Source organism: Narcine bancroftii, chromosome 5 (genome assembly GCF_036971445.1).
Source record: "Narcine bancroftii isolate sNarBan1 chromosome 5, sNarBan1.hap1, whole genome shotgun sequence".
Lineage (NCBI taxonomy): Eukaryota > Metazoa > Chordata > Chondrichthyes > Torpediniformes > Narcinidae > Narcine > Narcine bancroftii.
In genome coordinates, this window is record NC_091473.1 from 242968078 (window position 1) to 242989280 (window position 21203).

Consider the following 21203-nt stretch of genomic DNA (forward strand, 5'->3'; position numbering starts at 1 on the left):
GGGTATCTCATTATCCCTTATGTCCTTTGTTCCTTAGTCTATTTTCCTGTTCTTCCATCTCTCCCCTTGGGTGTTCCTTTTATTTTCCATGCCAGCTCCATTGCCTCTTGGGGATCTTTTAAATATTTTCTTTCACCATCTGGCATGTCAATTCATAATGTCACTGGGTACAATAGGGCATATCCAATTTTTTTCTGGATGTAGAATTCTTTTAATGGCATCAAATTCTTTCCTCTTAATTAATGTTGCACTCAAATCAGGGAAAAAGCAGATCCTCTCCCCTTCATCTATCATGTTCCTTGGCCTTGCAGAGTATCATCTCTCTGTCTTGATATTTATGCAGACTTATCAGTACATAGTATGGGCGTTAGTTCGGCCTGGTCAGGCCTCTCAATTACAGTGAGCTCGTCACTAGCCTCTACGCTGTCCATGCTACCTGTTTACATTGATCATGCTACCCATCTATGCTGACCGTGCTGCCCGTCTACACGGACCTTGCTGCCCACCTACGCTAACGGTGCTGCCCATATACACTAACCATGCCACCCTTTCTGCTGGTGACTTCCTCCCATTAAGCTTGAACAGCACCACACTTGCTCTTTTTAAGTGGTCCTCAAAGTGCAGGTGAAGAGTTAACAGAGTGTTGGTTAAAGCTTGGCCAAGGGTCCCAATATGTTTCGATGCCATCTTCAAATATTGTCCGATTCCAGCCATGAGTGAGAAGTGGAAGCCCTGTGTAGCTTTGAGAACCATAGAAATGATCAACAGTGGCCTTTTTCCCCTTCTTTTCTGCTGGATATAGCTGGGAGGGGGTGTTACATAAAGCAGTAACCACCAGAATTGCATACAGCCTCTATAATGCCCAGCGGCAGGTACACTAAATCCTTTGATATCCAGCTCCTATGGGAATTGGTAGATGCTGGAGAAGCAAATTTTCTGATTGCATGAGACTCACTCTAACATTTGCATTAAGAATAAACAATTTAAAAGTCAAAAATCCTATACTGTACTTATACCGAACAAATAAATGAATATATAAATTTTAAAGCATTTTACTTTAATATCAGTCACATTCCTTGAAAAAAATTAACCGTCGCTTCATCTGCAGGTTCGTCTCCCTCCAAGGAGCCATCCAAAAGGCAAACAATAACATTATAGATAATTAACTTTCCCTCCCTCAAATTTACAAATAAAACCTCTGACTGGAGCGACTCTTACTAAGCAGTGATAAGGAGACTCTTTAAGAGTCACCCCAATGGTGAGCGGCATCAACCGGATCCTCATCCCTGGGTGATGCCATTGCTATTTCGCACAACTATTTTCAACAGCACGACCTAGGAACTCCGCTGGCTCAATATTTGCTCCTAGCTTCACCAAAGGTTTATGTATTACTTCAGAGAACATTTACTTTTACAATTTTAAGCTTCCATATTTTTTTCTTCCAATTAACTTTTTTTTAAATTATTTTCCTCAATTTTTTTTTCCAATGGGTTAAGGCTGCCGATTGCTTGAATTCTGGATACCAGGACCTTTACTGTAAATAAATCGTCAAACAGAGGTTTAAAGGTCCTCTTGCAGCTGTTTTATCTTCTTTTCTGAAGTGGTACCTTGCATTAAAGATTTTACGTTGCCTGCCTCAGAGGCGTTGTTTTGCCTAAAGATTAATTTACACAGACAGGATGTGCATTCCTCATTGTACTGTTGAAAGGCCAATATTTATTTGATTTTTTATCCTTTTCACTTTCCAAAACAGTTACTTATTATTTCAAGTTTATATCCAATTTTCTTTCTGAATTTTAAGTTTTAGACCTTCTTCAATTTTCTATCTAGTTTCTTATTTCCACTCTCATTAAAAAGATGTCCTCACGTGTTTGCTATTGTCACCCCAGGAAAAAGGTGCCGGCTGTCCACGTCTTCTATGCTCCTCATGATCTTATATACTGCTATAAACTCATCCTTAGTCTCTCCAAAGTGAAGAACCCTAGCTCTGTCAAATATGCTTCAAAAGGCATTCTCCAATTCTGGCAACATCCTGCCAAATCTCCTCTGCACCCTCTTCAAGGCGTCCACATCCTTCCTGTAAAGAGGTGACCAAAGCAAACTTAAGGTTCCAAGTGTATTCTAACCAGATTTTTATAAAGCAACAAACTTTTTTGACCACTCGATCAACTTGCGCAGCAACCTTGAGGGATGTATGGACATGCATCCCAAGATTTCCTTGCTCCTCCATACACATAGGAATTAACACACTGTTAATGTGGATTGTTTAGTCTGACATTCAGAAAGATGAATTCAGACAGCCCTAAGACTGGGCCTTGTTATGTGCAGATACAAGGTACAAAATAGCTAATGAAGTGAAACCCCGATTTTACGCACCCCAAATTAATGCGAATTTGGATATAGCACGATGAGTCATTGCACTCAGGCATCGGGCTCCCGGAAGGAGAAGGGACCTCAGGCTCCCAGCAGGAGTGTGGATGTCGAACTCCTGGCAAGAGCATGGTCGTCGTGCTCCCGGCAGAAACGGGGACCTCGGGCTCCCGGATTGATTTAAAATGCATACGGAATAACTGGGATGTTCCAAATAGAGGAGAAATGGAAATGATTTAGTGCGACACTGCTTTTTTCACGTTTAGATTTTATAGACGCTGACAATCGTGTTACAAGAGGGTTTCACTATCTTTTTGCAAAACTTGGAATCGAGTCAGTAATTTTGCTCAGACAGACTAGGTGGATGTTGAATGTGTTAGATGTGAAGATCAGAGTTTGGCTGGTGCTGGAGACACAGCTTGTCTCATTCCTGACTCAGACAGGGATCAAGACTGGGTTAGACAGCAGAAGTATAAAAATAACTTGCCTTGGTTATAGAAAAATCGAGGAGAAATAATAACAATGTCGATGAAAGAACTTGGAAAAGAAGGAGTTTTGTTCGTGTCATGGTGTGAAGAGATTAAGTAAATAGATGGTACTTCATTTTGAATATTTTATTTAAGAATTTTAAAACCACATCCATGTATACATATTCAATAAAGCTACAAGAGAAAAAAAATACATGTGGTGTATATATAACCCCCATCCCCCATCCCTCTCCCTCAAAATTTATCAAAAGAAAGAAAAAAGGGAAAAAAGAGAGAGTTTGGGAGAATGTCAAAAATAAAACATGAAGTCTGCATTGATTTCATCAATTAAAGTTGGAATTGCATTCAAGTTTAAATATCTGAAAAGCAAAATTCTGTTTTTAGTTAGGCATTACCATGTACACAGAGAAGGCTGTTAATTCATCCCAGGCTTCATCAATAGAGTTAAATTGTGCAAAAGTAAGGAGATGATTGAATTGAATCTTGAGGGTTGGTTGTTTCATAGAATAGAATTTGGTTGAGAGGGTGAATGTAAGGAATTATAACATTGCAAGTAATAGTTTTCTCTCCCTGAATAGAAGGGCATGCTTCTAAGATTTTGATGTCAAAAATCACCTGCATATTGCCCTCCTTTGACCACAACCTCTAATTCACCCCACGTGGAGAACTATACCTGGAGGAGATGCATTCGATCTGGTACCACACAAAGCCAACCAGCCACCACAGCCCTTCTCCATTTCCCAATCCTAATTTTTAACAAAGCAAAGGATAGAGGGAGGAGATGGGATTGTGGCATTAAGGCAAATCTGAAAAGCTGAGAAGAATATTGACCACTGTATCAGAATTATTGAGAGAGAGAGAGAGATAAAAAAGCAGAGAGAGAAAGAGTGAAGCAGACAGTTGTAGGTGGCATGGGGAGTGCCTGAATTGTAGATAATTCCGTAACTCATCACTAATCACCAGAAGAAGCGATGGAATGGGACTCATAAATCAAAGGGAGAGGTGCCTCCGGTCACAAGGCATTAACTGAATCTCTTAATTATAAAGAACTTCTTGCTATCGAAGCACTCGATAAAAGTGTACAGCTCTTATTAATTGTCTGTGACCATGCGGAACGTTAATGAGGGTCAAATGAACGTCTAAGATTTGAAAACGCAAGGATGAGAAGGCACCTTTTTTAAAACTAATTTTATTTAAAATAAAAATAAATCTAAAAGCAGCTCACCATTCATTCGAAAACAAGGTCTAAGTTCATTAGTGGTTTATCTTTTCAAACCACAGTCACATAAAGCATCAAGTTAATGCTGCACATTGGCTTACAGTTATTAATAACTATGTTATACCGTGGTAAAAGGAGAGCCTAAATAGAATTATAGTCCGATATGTTAGCTGTCATTTTGAGGTTGGTCTTTTTCCCTTCACTAGGAGGAGTTATGGGATTTAAACCTTTTAATGTTGCTCAATCTGGGATTGGATCCAGAATTAATCCTAAAAGCAAGATGAAAATTCCTGAACTCCTATGATATAAGAGAGGACTGTTACTGCCAGAATAAGGACAGCATGTATACAAGAAGCATCTCTTTTTAAAAAATTTTAATAATGCAGTTATTGTAAATTGTAGCAAAATATGAATTGCCAAGGTACGTCACAGAAAATTTAGCAAACAAGATTTTATAATGACCAGTGTAAGGAAGAAAATCGAGGTAATGGCCAAGAGTTGGTCAGGCATCTATTTAAGAAGTATTTTCAAAATAGGAAAGACAAATGGAGAATTTTCGAGAGGAAATCCTGGAACTTGTCACCCACCTTGTTGCAGACATGGCTCCCAAGGATGCAGCATTTAAAATTGGCCATCTTTAAGAGTGCAATATGTACTGGAGAGTTATAGAACTGGAGGTGATAAGGCAGATAGGGAGGGTTGAGGCCTTTGACTAATTTTGTAAACAAGGGTGAGCACTTTAAGTTATGCAACCATGTGTAACAGGAGTTGGTGCAAGATCGGGACCAGCATTGTCCATTGTCTTTGGAGGCTTGAATGATGGATGAATTTTCTGGACCAGTGAAATAAAAAAAAGTAGCAAAGATAATTGAGCAAAGGATGAACTGAGAATTTGGAACTGTTTCAGATGATAACATTAGTAATGGAGTCAATGCATAGTCTGATGCTCATCTCAATAAAGACAAACCACGATGTAAACAGACTGGTTCTGTTTCAGAACATTACTGGAAGAACATTTACTCCATTTTATTTAAACAAAGATCCACAATTCTTCTCAATTAATGCTATTGACTCTGCACTTCAATCTCAATAGGCTTTTTTTATGTAGAAACCCCAAATTAAAGCCAACTCAAGTTTTTAAAAAAAAGACAATTTTACCTTTTATGGTGACAACCTATAATGCGGTTCCCACATTGCCTTTATGAAGAGCAGAGTCTGGAGCCGGCTTCCAGAGCTGAAGGAGGTGGGGCATGTAGAGCCACCTGCCACCGTGACATCAAACATTTGCACCAGGAAGTGAAAGCACCAAGTCCGCATTTGATCTGCTGAGTTTCTCCAGCATTGTGTGTTTTCATTTTTTAAAATTGCACTTGGGTGTCATCAGCCCTCCCCTTTGCAGCCGCTTTTAGTGGCATTCCTTTTATGGAGGAGGTGGAGTGACTTTGTTCCACTTTCAAGTGTACACGCCTAGGCAGATGGAAGCTGAAGCGTATTCCAGCAGGCCATCCACCTTTGGACCTTTTATGGAGATAAGGGAAGCACAAGGGAGACACAGGAGAGTGGTCCCTTCAGAAGGCAGAGAGGGAAGGATAGGGGAAGATGTGTTTGGTAGTGGGATCCTGGATGATAATGTGTTGGATGTGGAGGCTGGTAAGGTGATAGGTAAGGACAAGTTGTTAGGCACCTTTACCCGAGCTTTGTCACATTGCAATTAACACATGTACCTATTTAACATCGTGCTCAGAGATTAGTGAGCTTGAAACTCGTGGGTTTGTATGACAGTTACAGTTTCAAAAATTGGAATATGCATCAGGTAAAAGGAAGTGGTAAGAAATGTAGTGTGCTCTGAGATGACCTTTTGGAGAATGCAGACTTCACCAGATTACACATGCCTGCAAGTCAGCGACATTTAGTACTGAGGTGGACAGATTTATGTCACATTTTCCTTGTCATGAGAGCAGTCACCTGCTGCCTTACAGTCAGATCACAGATCAAAGTAATACTAGCATCCACAATCATTTATTAAACAATAAGAACATCTCATCTTTCTAAGGAAGTAAGGAAGAAAAACATGAAAGTCTGCAGACATCGTAAAAACACAAAATACTGGAGAAATTCAGCTGGTCAAGCAGTGTCCTTTTTATAGCAAGATAAAGATACAAAACCGACCTTTCGGGCTTGAGCCCTTCATCAAGGAAAAATGTCGGCAGGTGCCTGAATAAAAAGCTAAGGTGGGGGAGAGGAGCATGGTTGCATTGAAGGAGAAGGGAGGGAGGCCACAGCAGCAAGCTGGGGGAGGGTGAATAGAGAATGAAGGGAGTGGAGAGCTGAGGTAAAGAAAACTGAGGAAAGGGAAGGGAGGGGGAAGAGGAGAGCAGGTTAGCAGAAGCTGGAGAAGTCGATGTTAACGCCATCTGGCTGCAGAATACCCAGACAGAAATTCAAGTGTTATTCCTCCAACCTATGGATGATCTTAGTGGGGTAGTACATGAGGCAATGGAGAGACAAGTGAGTATGGGAGTAGCATACAGAACTGAAATGGTTGACTTCTGGAAGGTCTCTGTCACTGGTTTAGACAGAGCGCAAGTGCTCAGTGAAGTGATCTCCCAGTCTGTGCCCAGACTCTCCAATATAGAGAAGACCACAAAGGGAGCACTGGATGCAGTAAATGAGTCCTGCGGAGGTACGTGAAGTGCTGCGTCACTTGAAAGGCCTGTTTGGGGGCCTGGACTGTGGTGAGGGAGGAGGTGTAGGAGCGTGTGGCACCTCCTGTGGCCACAGGGGAAGATGCTGTTGGGGGGGGGGGGTTGTAATTGGTAGGGAGGGATGAGTGCACAAAGGAGTCACAGAGGGAGCAGACCCTTCAAAAGGCAGAGAGGGGAGGAGAGGGGAAGATGTGTCTGGTAGTGGGATCCTGTTGTAAGATGTGTTGGATGCAGAGGCTGGTGATGTGATAGGTAAAGACAAGGAGGATCATGTGTTTGTTGCATTTAGGAGCAAAGGGGTCAGGGCAGATGAGCAGGAAATGGAGGAGATGCAGGGGAGGGCTGAGATGATGGTGGTGGAGGGAAAGCTACATTTGTGTTTTGTTTCAGAAGCTATCATTGAGATTTATGGTTCGATGCTTCTTTGTCCAATGTGTTATCTATGCTTTGGTAGTTTTTGATTAAACAATGGGAGCCATTGATTCCAAAACTACTATTCACCCATAACCACGTATTCCAACAGGGACTTTCAGGTGGAATGACTTCAAACCTGAAGTGCAAACAGCATCTTCACTTCTTTCCTCTAATAACACTGGATAACAAATACTTTGCTTCCTGAACACCTTTGGGTGTATTTTATGGATTTTGGGCTGCTGATCACGAAAATCACCTCAAAGTTTTCCTACCATGCACCCTTTATTTTAGATATAACCTAGTTTTTTGTGATTTCCTATCATATTCTAAGTCTACTTCAGGCATTTCTAAAAAACCACGAAGTGCACCATGTCATTGAAAATTCATTTTCTCCATTCGCACTTGGACGTCTTCCCTGCTGATCTTGGTGCAGTCAGTGACGAACACGGTGAAAGGTTTCACCAGGACATTGCGACCATTGAAAAGTATTTTCAAGTCAACTGGAATCCATCAATGCTGGCAAACTATTTTTGGACACATACACTAGAGGCATCAGATGCTGAGTACAAACTAAAATCAGCGGCAGGTCAGTTGAACTAAAGCAAGGTGTCAGTATCATTATGCAATTAAACATGCTAAATTCAATAAAAGTTAATGTTTCTCCAATTTCCTACATGATAGGGCAAATCTGAAATTATCTCTGTGTTCATTTTGAAGTTGTCAATCATGATCCCCAATTTTTTTTTCAGGAAGCAAACCCTTTGGAAAAGAAATTGTTGTCTAGTGTCGTTCTTCCCGTTTCCAATGAAAAGGAAATGCTGGGATTTTGAGTGGCAGACAGCAGATAGCACTACCAGCCATCCAAACAAATCCACTTTGCTACTCACTTACTTTGTGACAACTTGATTTAGCTTGCCAATGTACACATTTTCTTGCAGGAGCTACTGAACAGTGAGAAGGTGCAATAACTGGCTGATCCTTTTGAGCCCAGACACTTGGCACTAATTGTAAAACCAGAGCTGCAGATTTAGAATCCTTCTGCCCAGAAGGAGGCTGTTCAACCCAATTTGCCACTACTGACACTTCAAAAGAATAACCCAGTCTGTCCTTCTCTTGCAGTTGTACAATATAATTTTTTTCTTTTATATAGTTTTCCAATTATCTTATTGGAATATTGAATCTGAGAGAGAACATTGATTATGCACTTTGATAATTTGATGAAATAGAACACAAAGTTTTACACTGATCGATATCTTCCCTGTTTTGTGGCCATGGAATAGTGAAGACAAAGCTTTGCATACATTTCTCTGAGAAATATGAACATTATTAATCTTGATGTGGAATTAATTTTGCAGGGAAGAAATGTCATTGGAACCTATTTTGATCTATTATTTTGAACAGCTGAGAAGGTGAATGGGTAGGACAGAGAGAGAGAGAGAGAGAGAGAGAAAGAGATGGGTGGGGAGCAGGAAAGAGAAAGATGAGAGGTACAAGGAAAGAAACGGATTGTCGTATGGATTTCATGCTGTTATCTTCTCTATCTTGTGTTCAAATTTGACAGCAACAATAGAGGAGAAAGCAGGAGACGGAGCTGGTCGAGGGATGTTGAGAGTAGTAGAGATTACCAGGTGGAGATGAGAGCATAGGCCCATTCTATAGATATTTCCCTTTGTTGTTTGACATTCTGAATGAGAGCAGTGCTCTAAGGTAGAGAATGGTTCACTCTTAATTTTTATGTATACTTCTTGACTTAATTTAATTTCCTTATATAAGAATTTGTTGATCAGATTCTTGCCCATTTCAATCTGGCACCACGTGGCAGCTCCAACTCTTTAAATACCTGCTTTGTAATTTTGTTTTCTTTGTTAAGTTGGGCACCCTAGATCTTCATTCCCATTCCCTTAAGACCTCAAATTCGAGGGCACTTTATACATGTAAAACCTTCAGACACTCTTGCAGAGTGTACAGTCACAACTGAGTCAAATGGGAATGTTGCACAGACAGTTGGCATTTTTTACACAGAAACCGGAATTATTAAAAAAAAAGATATTTATCTCCGGTGTGTCCCAATGGAGGCACTTTTACACAGCCTTCATATGTTGCCAAGTTTGTCGGAGGGGGAACGCTGTATACAATAGGCCTGTTTTTTACAGAGTGGCTGTGGTCATTTTACACTGCAGCTGCTCAGTTAAAATGTGTAGGGGACCCATTGGAAAAATTACGGGATGGAATTTACATAATAAATTCTGTCTCGACATTTTTACACTGCCACCGACCGGAGAAGAAAATTTTCTGCTCTTCAGAGGTAGTGTCATCCTTTGCTAAAAAGTCTCCAAATCAAACTATGACAGGACCTGCTCAGGGTGAGATTTTGCTGGACTTTAATGATGCATACATTTTTTTGACTGTCAAGCCCTATTTATCACAGTCTAAAGCAATAATTCTCAGCCCTTTTTTTTTGGCTTGGGCCCCCCCCTTAGCAATCCACTCAAAGCTTATTGGCCCCCTTCCCTGTGAAGCAGTCAAGTTTTGGTTTCTTCTGTACTTTTCTCCTTCCAACGACATACAAAAAACATTTATGTTATGTGAGGTGAAAAGAAAACAAGGCTTTTACTGAAATGTGCTATGGCTCCAGGGGGACTGCAGGGTCCCTGTTGTGAATCACTGGTCTAAAGATTTCAGTTATACTTCTTCAAGACCCAAGAATGAGAAACCCCCATGGATACAAAAGAATAACGTCAGATAAAACTGTTAGGTTACTTTCTTAAGCTTCTTGTTGTTTGTCTAGGTGGAATTAACCCCTTGGTTAAAGCATTATGTTGAAAGCCATTGAGTACAATCTATAATTTGTGCATTGTTGTAACAATTTCTTCAGTCACATACTCAGTTCTTATTTATATCAACATTGTGCTTAAGTACCATCTCCATTTTGAAGTAAAGAAAGCCTTTAGAAAGCCCACCTTCTCAAGCACAGGTATGGATGATCAATACATCCAAGCCTTGACAATGATGCCCAGATTGTATTGAATAAATAAATATGAAAATGTGATCTTCTTTATCAGCTGACCTGACTTGATGCCATGGGTCTAAAAGCAATGATGTTCTCTTTGGCTACTGACTGCCAACTATTTAAAACTGGTGGGCCTGGTTTTCATTCTACGTCTCTCTATGACACAGGATGATGCTATATTAGGCTGTGTGGACAGCTCTTCCAATTGAGATACAAGGTCGTGTTGAAGACTTTCTAAAGTCAACTGGGCTGGAGGCAACATTGTCTTCACTATATTCATTGTCTGAGTTGAATGCAGATGGCTTGATCAGATTTATACTTCGTCTGTTTCAATATTTCAGTCGACTCAGTTACTTGCTGAGCCATTTTGTTGGGCATTTAAATTCAACCACACTTGCGGGGTTAGAATCACCAGGCAAGGTTAGCAAGTTATTTACCAGGAAGATCATTTTCCTTCAGGATGTGTTATTACACTTTCCATTCTGTATTCAAATAGCTACCCCTCCTCCCCCAATTAATTCTCACCTATCTCTCTTGCCCTCTCATCCATGTTCCCCTATGGCCTCTTGTACGTTGGCCTGTGCTCCTCCCCCCACTCCTCTTCTTCTCTCCTCCCCCTACCTTTCTAATCAGGTGCCTGCCTGTCTTTTGCTCATACCTTGAAGGGGCTTCAAGCTGCAACATTGGTTATTTGCCTCTGATGGACACTGGTGAATTTCTCCAGCAGCTTTGTGTATTTACAACATTTGGGTAGCTTTGTAATGACATTTAAAGCAAGAGTTTTGCATCATTAACTGAATTTAAGTTTCACAGCTGGAGCAGTGAGTAAGTCTATGTTGTTGAAACAGGCCACTGACTTGTTGGTCTCCTGTTTGTTGTCTATATCAATGATCTGGATCATAATGTGGTGAATTTGATCAGCAAGTATACTGATGGCACAAAGATAGGAGGCGTTGTGGACAGCAAGGAAGATGTTCAAAGCTTGCAGAGGGATCTGGACCAACTGGGAGAATGGGGCAAAAAATGGCAGATGGAGTTTAATGCAGTCAAGTATAAGTGTTGCATTGTGGAAGGCCAAAACAAGATAGGACATACAAAGTAAATGGCCAGGCACTGAGGAGTGCAGAGGAGCAAAGAGATCTGGGAATGCAGATGCAATATTCCCTGAAGGTGGCATTGCAGGTGGACAGGGTTGTAAGGAAAACTTTTGGTGTCTTAGCCTTTATAAATCAAAATATTAAGTACAGGAGTTGGGATGTTATGTTAAAGTTGTTCAAAACATTGGTGAGGCCAAATTTAGAATATTGTGTGCAGTTCTGGTCACCTAACTACTGGAAGGAAATCAATAAGATTGAAATAGTGCAGAGAAGATTTACTAGGATGTTGTCATGTCTTCAGGAGTTGAGTTACGGGGAAAGAAGAATGAGGGGAGGTTTGATAGAGGTTTATAAGATTAGGAGTGTTATGGACAGAGTGGTTGCGAGGAAGCTTTTTCCACATAGATTGGGGGGAGATAAATATGAGAGCTCATAGTTTTAAGCTGAAGGGGGAAAGGGTTAGTGAGAACTCAGAGTGTTGGGATTATGGAATGAGCTGCCACCTGATGTGGCGAATGTGTGCTCGATCTTGTTTTATGAATAAATTGGATAGATACATGGATGGGAGAGTCCTGGAGGGTTATGGAATGGGATCAGGCCATAATGGTCAGCACAGACTAAAAGGGTCGAATGGTTCTGTGGTTCTAACTGCTGCATCAATACCGCATCCAATGAGACATTGTGATATGAACAACTGATACCCAATCACTGCATACTTGAATTGGGACTTGTCATGTCACTTAGGCTAAGGATCATGAGAAAGTCTTAATGCTGTTAAATTGATTTGAGTCAGCCACATTGTCAGCGCCAGAAACTCAACATTGATGACTATTGGTCATTAGCCAAAGTCCCTGGTCCTACATAAATATCATTGTAGACCATGACCTCACCTGGACATCATCTTTCAATATCCCACAACCTTGCCATAAACCAGTCACTGCTTCCCTTCTTCTCCTTACATTGCTTAATTTTACCTTTCACCATTGTATCATCAACCCATCCAACTTCTTCCTCCACACATCCTACCTGCCTTGGTACAGTGCCATCTTCTTAAAATTTTCCTTTACTCTTTTAAAATGTTTGCAACTCGTATTAGTCCCTTTATGTACTGTCCTCATTAGGTGCTTCTCCCCAAATCACATGTGTTCTTGTTCATGGAGTTCCCATCCATCCATTTTTATTCCCTGATTTATTTTCACCTTTTACTATTTTGTAGACTTTCCTGCCCTTGGAAGTTTACCCAACAGTCAAGAACTTCCCACAGGAGTGAAAGTAAATTAGAGAAAGTCAGTGAAGCATAAATTGTACATGCCTCATCAGTGAAGATGGCTGACTGGGTCAAAATGACCTTTTCAATTCCCTTGCTAGAATTTTTTTGTTGCACTGATATCCTGTTGGTAAAATAGTTCAATTTAAACTCTGAATCTATTTGCTGTGCTGTTCGCCAATGTCTAGGTTAACAGCAAACAGCAATGTGCATATTTATACCTTGAGATTAGATTCAGACAGCTTCATGGTCAGACTCCTGCTTGAGGTTAAGTGAGTCATTGCTCACACACACACAACCCTCTCATTTACACAGGTTTATTTATGCTTTTCTCACAATTCCACATGAGTGCTGGAACGGAAAACAGATAAATAGCAAGAACACAAACATCAAACTGTGTTGCTTCAGTCCGCATAACCTTTTAACTGCAGAAATAGCTTGGGGCCTGCAGAAAACTGCAGAGAGATAAATGGTTGTATAGAATTACATCAAATCCACAAAGCAGACTCATCCCACTCAATTGAAACAGCGTGCACCACATGAACCTCTCTCCACTCCAATGTCCTTTCATTGAAAGTGATGGAAGGCAGTGTGCACTTTGGCATCCTTGGGGTATAGAGTTCCAAATACCTTGCTTTGTGGCATGTATCAATGAAATGGATAAATGAGGAGGCCTTCATTACAAAATCGGCAGATGATCCCCAAAATGGCCTGATTGTTAACAGTGCCCCAGCACGTTCAGAATCAGAATCGGATTTGCGTCATGAACATGTGTCATGAGATTTGCTGTTTTGCGATAGCAGCATGGGGCATTACAAATGCAAAAATTGCTATAAATTACATTTCTGTAAATGCGCCATTTCAAAATAAATGAATTAGTCCAAAAGAAGAGAAAAAAAAGTAAGCTCTCATCTGTGGTTCATTGTCTATTCAGAAATTTGATGGCAGAAGTTGTTTTTTTTTTAATCATTGTGTGTTTGTCTTCGGGCTCCTCCTTCCTGAAGGTAGTGGTGAGAAGAGGGCAAGGCCTGGGTGGTGAGGGGTCTTGATGAGGGAGGCTGCTTTTTTGAGACACTGCCTCTCGTAGATGTCCTTCATAGAGTGAAAACTAGCGTCCGTGATGGCATTGGCTGAGTTCACAATTCTCTGTAGTCCTTTTCTATCCTGTGGATTGGCACCTGAGGTTGAGAAACCATTGGGCTTTTCTTAAGAACAAAGGCACATGCATTCTGCTCAATTAGCCTGCACTGAGGAGGAGGCTGTGGTACAGTCATCTTTGTCCAGGAGCCTGTGGGAGGGGTGTGGGGATATGTTTATACTGTTCTGTGCTGTTCTGTGTACACGTGGCTGGCCCGCCCACTGATGGATTGATCCCCTGTAACCCCTCCCCCCTGTGATCTGGCCATAAAGGTCAACTTCCCTACCCTCTTCCATTCATTCGAGCAGATGGATCTGGGCCAGCCTGTGGATTCATTGGTAGTGCGTATCAAGGGGCCACAGGTGCAGCTGGTCAATGAGTGTTCCCAACCAGACAAATGCAGAAAACCGTGGTTTACCACAGTACTTCCATTCCAGACAGTGACACCACTAGTCAGACTGGACTCCATGATACACCTGTAGAAATTTGCAAGAGTCTTTGGTGACCTAGCAAATTTCCTCAAGTTCCTAATGAAATATAGCCGCTGGCAATACTTCTTCATGATTGCATTGACATGATGGCCCCAGGATAGATCTCTAGAGATGAGGACACCCAGGAATTTGAAGTTCTTTTCCCCTCCACACTTGCGCTCTCCTGGTTTCCCCTTCCTGAAGTCCACAATCAATTCCTTACTTTTACTTGCGTAAAGTTGTTATGACACCACTTAAGCCCCACACCTGTATGCTTCCTCATTCCTGTCTGTGATTCTGCTGACAACCCTTGTGTCATTGGCAAGTTTTGAGCTGAGGGGAGATGTTTTCCTGGGCAAATGGAACTCAAAAAAGAAAGTAACTAAAAAAAAATCCATTTGGGAAATGCAGAGAAAAGAAGAGCGGGTTAAAAAGTATGAAACTGAATAAAATGGAGTCCTCACATCACAGGAATAATGCAACAGGGAGGGTGCAGAGGGGATGGTGCCAATTCCAGAGAACTTTCACTGTGTGGAGATATTGGCTCAGGTAATATTATCAGAGACTGAGGAGAACTTTAATTGAGATGTGAGACATTGCAAGAGACCTGGACAGAGTGAGCAAATATCATTTCCATTCGGAACAAGGTCAAAAGCTAGGGAACAGAATTGAGGAAGGAAGATTGGAGGGAGTAGGGGAGTAATTGCAATGAAAGAGTAATTAGAGTCAGGAATTCACTGCCTGAAAATGAAGCAAAATCACTGTGCAAGAACCTCCAAGGCCCCAGATAGAGGTATAGGACTTGGTCTCTTTCTCACCTGACATTAACACAATGAGTATAATAGTCTCCTTGGTAATGGTTGACAATCTTTCCAACCTTTCCTGTACCAATCTGATTCTTTCTCCTTCAGTATGGCATCAAGATGTGCCTGAATTGTACCTTGGGTCTCTGCTTCACCTCATCTCTGTTATCCTGAATTTCATTTATCTGACCCCTCTCTATGTGTTCCTTGCACTCATTAATTCCACAGCACGCTGAAGCTTCAAGCTATTAACCATGAGCACATCCACTTTTGAATATGCCCAACCATTTCCTTTCTCTGATTCTGTGGCCATTGATGGAAGAGTAGATGGGCTTATGCAGAAGCTGCAGTGGGGCTGAATTTCTGGCCTATTTTATCACATAACTGAATCATTAATTGTGGCAGGGCTTGGTATGATAATATTATGATTTATTTGGCATAAAGGAAGTTTGTCATTCAATGGATCCTCCAACAATACTGGGGCACCAAGGATGATTTTTGCGTTCTGAGAAACCAAATGTGGCCAAAAGAAAACAATGGAGATGATTTGGAAAGTTCATTCTTGTGTAAACAACAATATTCCCCAAAATGCTGATATTCAACCCATTTTAATCAAAGAAGCTTAAGGTAGTATGGCTTTAAAAATGTTTTTGAGCACCGCAGGAACATTTCCTCCAAAAAAGGCAAATAAATAAAGCATTTTTAGAATGTTTCTTCAGTTAAACCCCCATTATCCGGCACTTATAGGGATTGATAGATGCCAGATAAAATTATTTGCCTGTTGCTTGAGATTGTGTGCCTCATCAATGGCGAACAAACCATGAGGGGCACCGATTTTAAATTTCCATATTTATTTTTCATGATTTTTTGTGCCAGTTGCATGAATTCTGGATAATGGGGATTTTACTATATTTCTTTGGAATTATGGTTCATTTTGGCATTATCTTGTTCAGGTTTCTTCATTCTTACCTGACAGACAAGAATGATTTTTAACATTGAGTATATTCATTGCCTTCAACATTCGTATCTCTGTTTTTCTATAATTTCTAAAAATGAAAAATAATTAAGATTTGGGATTGAGTTTAACATAATCTAAAAATTCATGGTAGAATTCATTTATTTTGACTTTTTGAATCATCAGGGCAGAATAAATTTTGCCGAACTTTGCTTCCCGTACAAGTCCAATTCTTTCTTGCCATTGGCTCTGGCATCAAAAGATTTGCCTAACCAAAGGCTACTTCATCACACAAGTCGCCAGGGTGACATGCAGTTATGACATAGAATATTACAGCACAGTACAGCACGATGTACATATACCTAAAAAAAAAATGAAACCCTCCCTACCTCTTAACCCTCTATTTCTCTTTCATCCATGTGCAAGTTTAAGAGTCTCTTAAATCCCTCTATTGTTCAATCTTCCACCACTACCCCTGCTAATGCATTCTAGGCACCCACAGCTCTGTTTAAAAAAACATACTCCTGATGTCTCCCCTAAACCTTCCTCCCTTCACTTTGTATAGATAATGGAAAGAAAAAATGTGAATGATGTGGCACTAGTCATAACCTCTGGATGTCCTAATCCCACTGTGCAGCTAATTAAGTACTTTTGGCGTGTTGTCACTGTGGTATAAAAAGCTGTGCTCAATTGTGCAGAAGTATAAATGTGGTAGTGATCTCTCTTTGTTACTCTTGTTGCAGACAATGAAAGTGATAACACAGAAGATCGTGTACTGTTGAGAGAGGACACTGCACCATTCGAAGAGCAGGAGGTAGAGAACAAGATAGGAGGTTACAGTTCACCGTTAGACACCGTGACATGTAAGTCCAGCAGTTTGTCTAATTCGGGCAGCTTGGAACGGTTTCTTCTTTTCCTCCTTTATTTGCCACCCATTACTAAGAAACACACACCAGGAACTGCATTTGTGACCCTCAGCTCCAACGCCCCACCACAACTCTTGAATCTGCCAAGATTTATAAATTGGTAGGTTACTTGTCTGAATGTTCAACCTGCTTTAGCAATAATTTTCTCTAATTATACTTCTAAAACTGAAAGGACTTGTTAAGAGAATGGTCAGTAAAGGTCTTTGGACTGAAGAATCATAAATGCACGAAAAGCCTTGAATATTCTGAAGCATCTTTTGTATTCATATATTGTTAAAGATAGATATAACAATATCTATCTTACACACAAATCTGCTTGAGCCCACATTTCATTCAGTTCTTATAACCTTGTTTTAGAAAGAATTTCACAGCCTTGAGGGAGGTTGGATAAAATATTTATTTGAATGGCTCTAGAAATGGGAGATTTCAGTTATCATCTTACACGTGATACTGAGATTATTTTCGTCAGAGCTAAGAAGTTTAACGGTATACAAGATCGTGATGGGTTTATAACTCTTTTGATACTTTGTTCTCGTGGCACTGAGTAAACTCAGACCCCAATCATTATTAGAAAAGCCTAATAATAGGGACATCACCACAAAAATTGCATTCAGACTTCACTTAATTTTCACAAACTGTTCCCTGAGGCCAGAAATTTACAGACACCAATTCGGATAATTCAACTGTGCTCATTTTCTGATTTATTCAAACAAGCCCAAGCCCAGGATTTATTCTGGACTACATTGGTCTTGGTGTCTCAATACCTGACTGGGCAACTGGCAATCGAGTCAAGTTGCTTTGCCCTATTGTTTCTGTCATGCCCTTTGTTGATGCTGGGCTTTCAATGCAAACACCATCAACACCACAGTAAAAGCACAATGCTGGAGTGTTACGAGCCATCAAGGTATCATATCTTTCTTCGGCTTGGCTTCGCGGACGGCAGATATAAAGATACATGACCGACGTTTTGGGCCTGAGCCCTTCATCAAGATATGAGGACCTGAATAAAATGGTGGGGGGATAGGCAGGCGAAGGAGCACAAGCCCACAAGGCAAGAGTTTATGGGTGGGTATGGGAGGGAGGGCACTAGAAAAAAAAGCCTAGAAGTGATCGAGTGGGTCTAAATCTGTGAATGGAGAGGAATGGAGGGTGGAGATCTACAGGAGAAGAGGCAGAGGGATGGGGAAGAGATGGAGACGGAAGTGGCCAAACGTAAACTGGAGAAGTCAATGTTAATACCATCTGGTTGGAGATTATTGAATTAAAAGTGTAAAAGAGAGAAAGGGGTCAAAGAAGCTGTTTAATTCTCAAACCCTCCTCAGGCATCTGGCTCCTTTCTCTACTGACGCATGTCAAGATTTGCTTGAGTTTTAACTGAAACCTGCAGAGACAAAGTGAAGCTTCTCCTGTCAAACACGTTATGAAGGCCTGATGTCTTTTTAGCTGGTGGAAGAAGGAACCTTTCAGGGGAATTGTTCCAAATGATGGCAGAGTTGGACGTATCAAGTGTTGAGCTTCACACTGTGATTGTACGTGTTTGTTAAGAGTATATTAAAAGCATTAAATAATGATAGCGAAACAATACAACTGAATAAGCAGATTCTCCACCTTTCCCATCTCTCAAACTTCAAACTCCAAAAGCAAGATGTTGATGTTTGAAAGCAATGAATGAAAGTTTTGTGGAAGCTAATTTAACAATAGTTTCAAAATAGACATTTAAAGTAGAAAATTGTTCTAGGTAACAGAGGTAAAGGCAAAAGAAGTTAACAAAACCTTTTTGTAATCATCAGTTCCATCTGGATCAAACATCTAGCAGATTATCCTGGATGACCTGATGATCATGGAGCCGGCTAGAATGATATTCTGGCTGACTCTGGGTGAGAAGCTCTGCAGAAAATTGCAAACTTGAGAAAATAATTTGGTCACCCCAGCCAAAAGAGTTACATTACCCATTTCACAGTGGCAACAGTGGCACAGATGGTGATGCTTAAACAATCCTACTTCATAGCATGGGTGCGCTGTATAGTATGGATATAGTATGCCATCGGAGAGCAGCGCCAGTCGTCAAGGATCCACACCCCCCCAGCACATGCTCTGTTCTCACTGCTGCCATCTGGAAAGAGGTACAGGTTCCACAAGACTCGAACCATCAGCTGCTACCCTCTACCATCAGACTCCTCAAACACAAACTCAATCAGGAACTCTTACTTTATTCTGACAAACCTGAACACCCTCATTGAACAGATTTGGAATTGAAATCTATACAGATATATTCATTCACTTCCTTATTTGGAGCTGCTCTTCCTTTTACAATTTCTAAGATTAGTAGACATACCTTTAATCCAATACTTAAACATGCATTATGGATTTGATTTCAATTTCACAAATTTTTTAGTTTACCCAGTACTATTTATCTCAACTATTTTTTGTCATCATCTATAATTGATCAAGCCTTTCCTTTTTGGAAAATCAAAGGAATTATCTATTTCTCTAATCTGTTTATAGATGGACTTTAATGTCCATTAATATCTAACAAATATCACATTTTTTTAGATATTTCCAAGTTAAAATTTTTTGAATATTACTAAACTTTCCTACATCATATCAACCTGATTTGGTTGATACTCTTCTTCATTTGAATCCTTCCCATAAGGGTTTAATAGGTAATATTTACAATAATTGATTAAAATTGCAATCGATCTATAATGATAAAATTAGAGCAGCTTGGGAATTGGAACTTCAGCCATTTCTCGAAGAGGAACTTTGGGAAAAGATTATTGGAATGGTTAATACCTCTTCATTATGTTCTTGACTCACATTTATTCAGTTTAAAGTGGTACATTGGGTTCATATTTTGAAAGATAAATTGCCCCATACCTTTCCTAATGTTAGTCTTGTGTGTGATAGATGTAAATCACATGTGGCTGCACTAACACGTATATTTTGGTCTTGCTCTGTACTGGAGAAGTATTGGACAGATATTTTCAATATTTTGTCAATTATACTGGGTATAATTAGATTGCAACTTAATCAATTGACTCCTATTTTTGGAATTATAGTTCCAGAAATGGGTCGAGTTCCCACTTCTGCACATCAGGTTGTAGCCGTTACTACACCGTTGGCCAGAAGAGCCACTTTATTTAAATGGAAAGATCCTAATTCACCTCCTTTGATGCAATGGCTCTCTCAAGTTACGTTAGGCCTAAGTTTAGAAAAAATTAAAAGTTGCACTTTTGATACCTCCATTAAGTTTGAAGAGACTTGGCACAATTTTATAAGCTATTTTCTTATGAGTTCATTTGTATTTTAACTTTCCAGACTTTTCTGGCATTGTGTTGTTTTTTTCAATTGGTAAGGACTAGATAAATGGTTTGTATTGATTTGTTGTGAACTCTCAGTTTAGGCTGCCCAGCCTTTCTGTTGTTAATGCTGTTTCTATGTTTATTTTGGTTGGTTAGATGGGGTTTTAATAATTTTTTTCTCTTTTTTGATTATTCCAAATTGAGGTGAAAGGGATAATATTGTTCAATATGTTATAATGTTATCCCTTGTATAATGCATGACAATGTGTTGATGTTTCTGTTTTTTCTATTCGATTCTGCATTCTGTTCTCCTCATGTATTGTTTACTATAATATGTTTAATAAAAAGATTGAAAAAAGAAAGAAAGGACTCTTACTTTTGCACCTCATTGTTATTTTTCCTCTTGGTATTGCAGTCAGTTTGGTTACATTTCTTTATTTGTTTACATGTGTGCATTGAGTGCCGTTTTGTTTTGCACTGCCAATAAGTAGTAATTCTGCCTCACCCGCAGGAAAGGGAATCTCGGAGTTGTATGTGATGTCATGTATGTACTGTGACAATGAATTTGAAATCTGAATCTGAACATCTGAATTCACGAGCAGTGCTCTAAATGGTATGCATGCCCATCTCCAGATAATTAGCCATTTGCCAAACTATTCTGCGGAAAGTGGCTGAATTTGGTAAGAAACTGAAATTGTCCTAGGCTCTTGTTTTTTCTATTATACCTCGTGACAGGTGGCAAATAATTGATGGGCCTGTCTTCAGGAAAACACAGTGTGCATGACAGTGACACACTTGGATAGATAGCGGGATGCAATGAAAACAATGCGAAATCAACAGATTTTGTTTTAAAGCACAGCAAGAGGGTGATTGGTTGACACTCTTGATGGCTGGAAGGACTATACGCCCAATGATTGCTTCTGAGATAAAATTAGATTAGATTTAGAATTAGATTAGATTTCAGATTTATTGTCAGAGCACATAATGACATCACATACAACTAGGGTGTTCAGGTGGGACAGTCCGGCTTTTGAGCCCT

The 21203-nt window shown here is 40.1% G+C and overlaps 1 protein-coding gene across 5 annotated transcripts in view; it reads left to right on the forward strand.

The window, feature by feature from the left end:
• The window catches only part of mdfi (MyoD family inhibitor), a 92515-nt gene that overhangs the window by 37565 nt on the left and 33747 nt on the right, over positions 1-21203 (forward strand). For all 5 annotated transcript variants that reach the window (XM_069941856.1, XM_069941855.1, XM_069941857.1 and 2 more), the window contains one exon: positions 16680-16799. In XM_069941856.1, coding sequence (XP_069797957.1) covers positions 16680-16799 — 120 coding nt within the window. The remainder of the gene's footprint in view (positions 1-16679; positions 16800-21203) is intronic.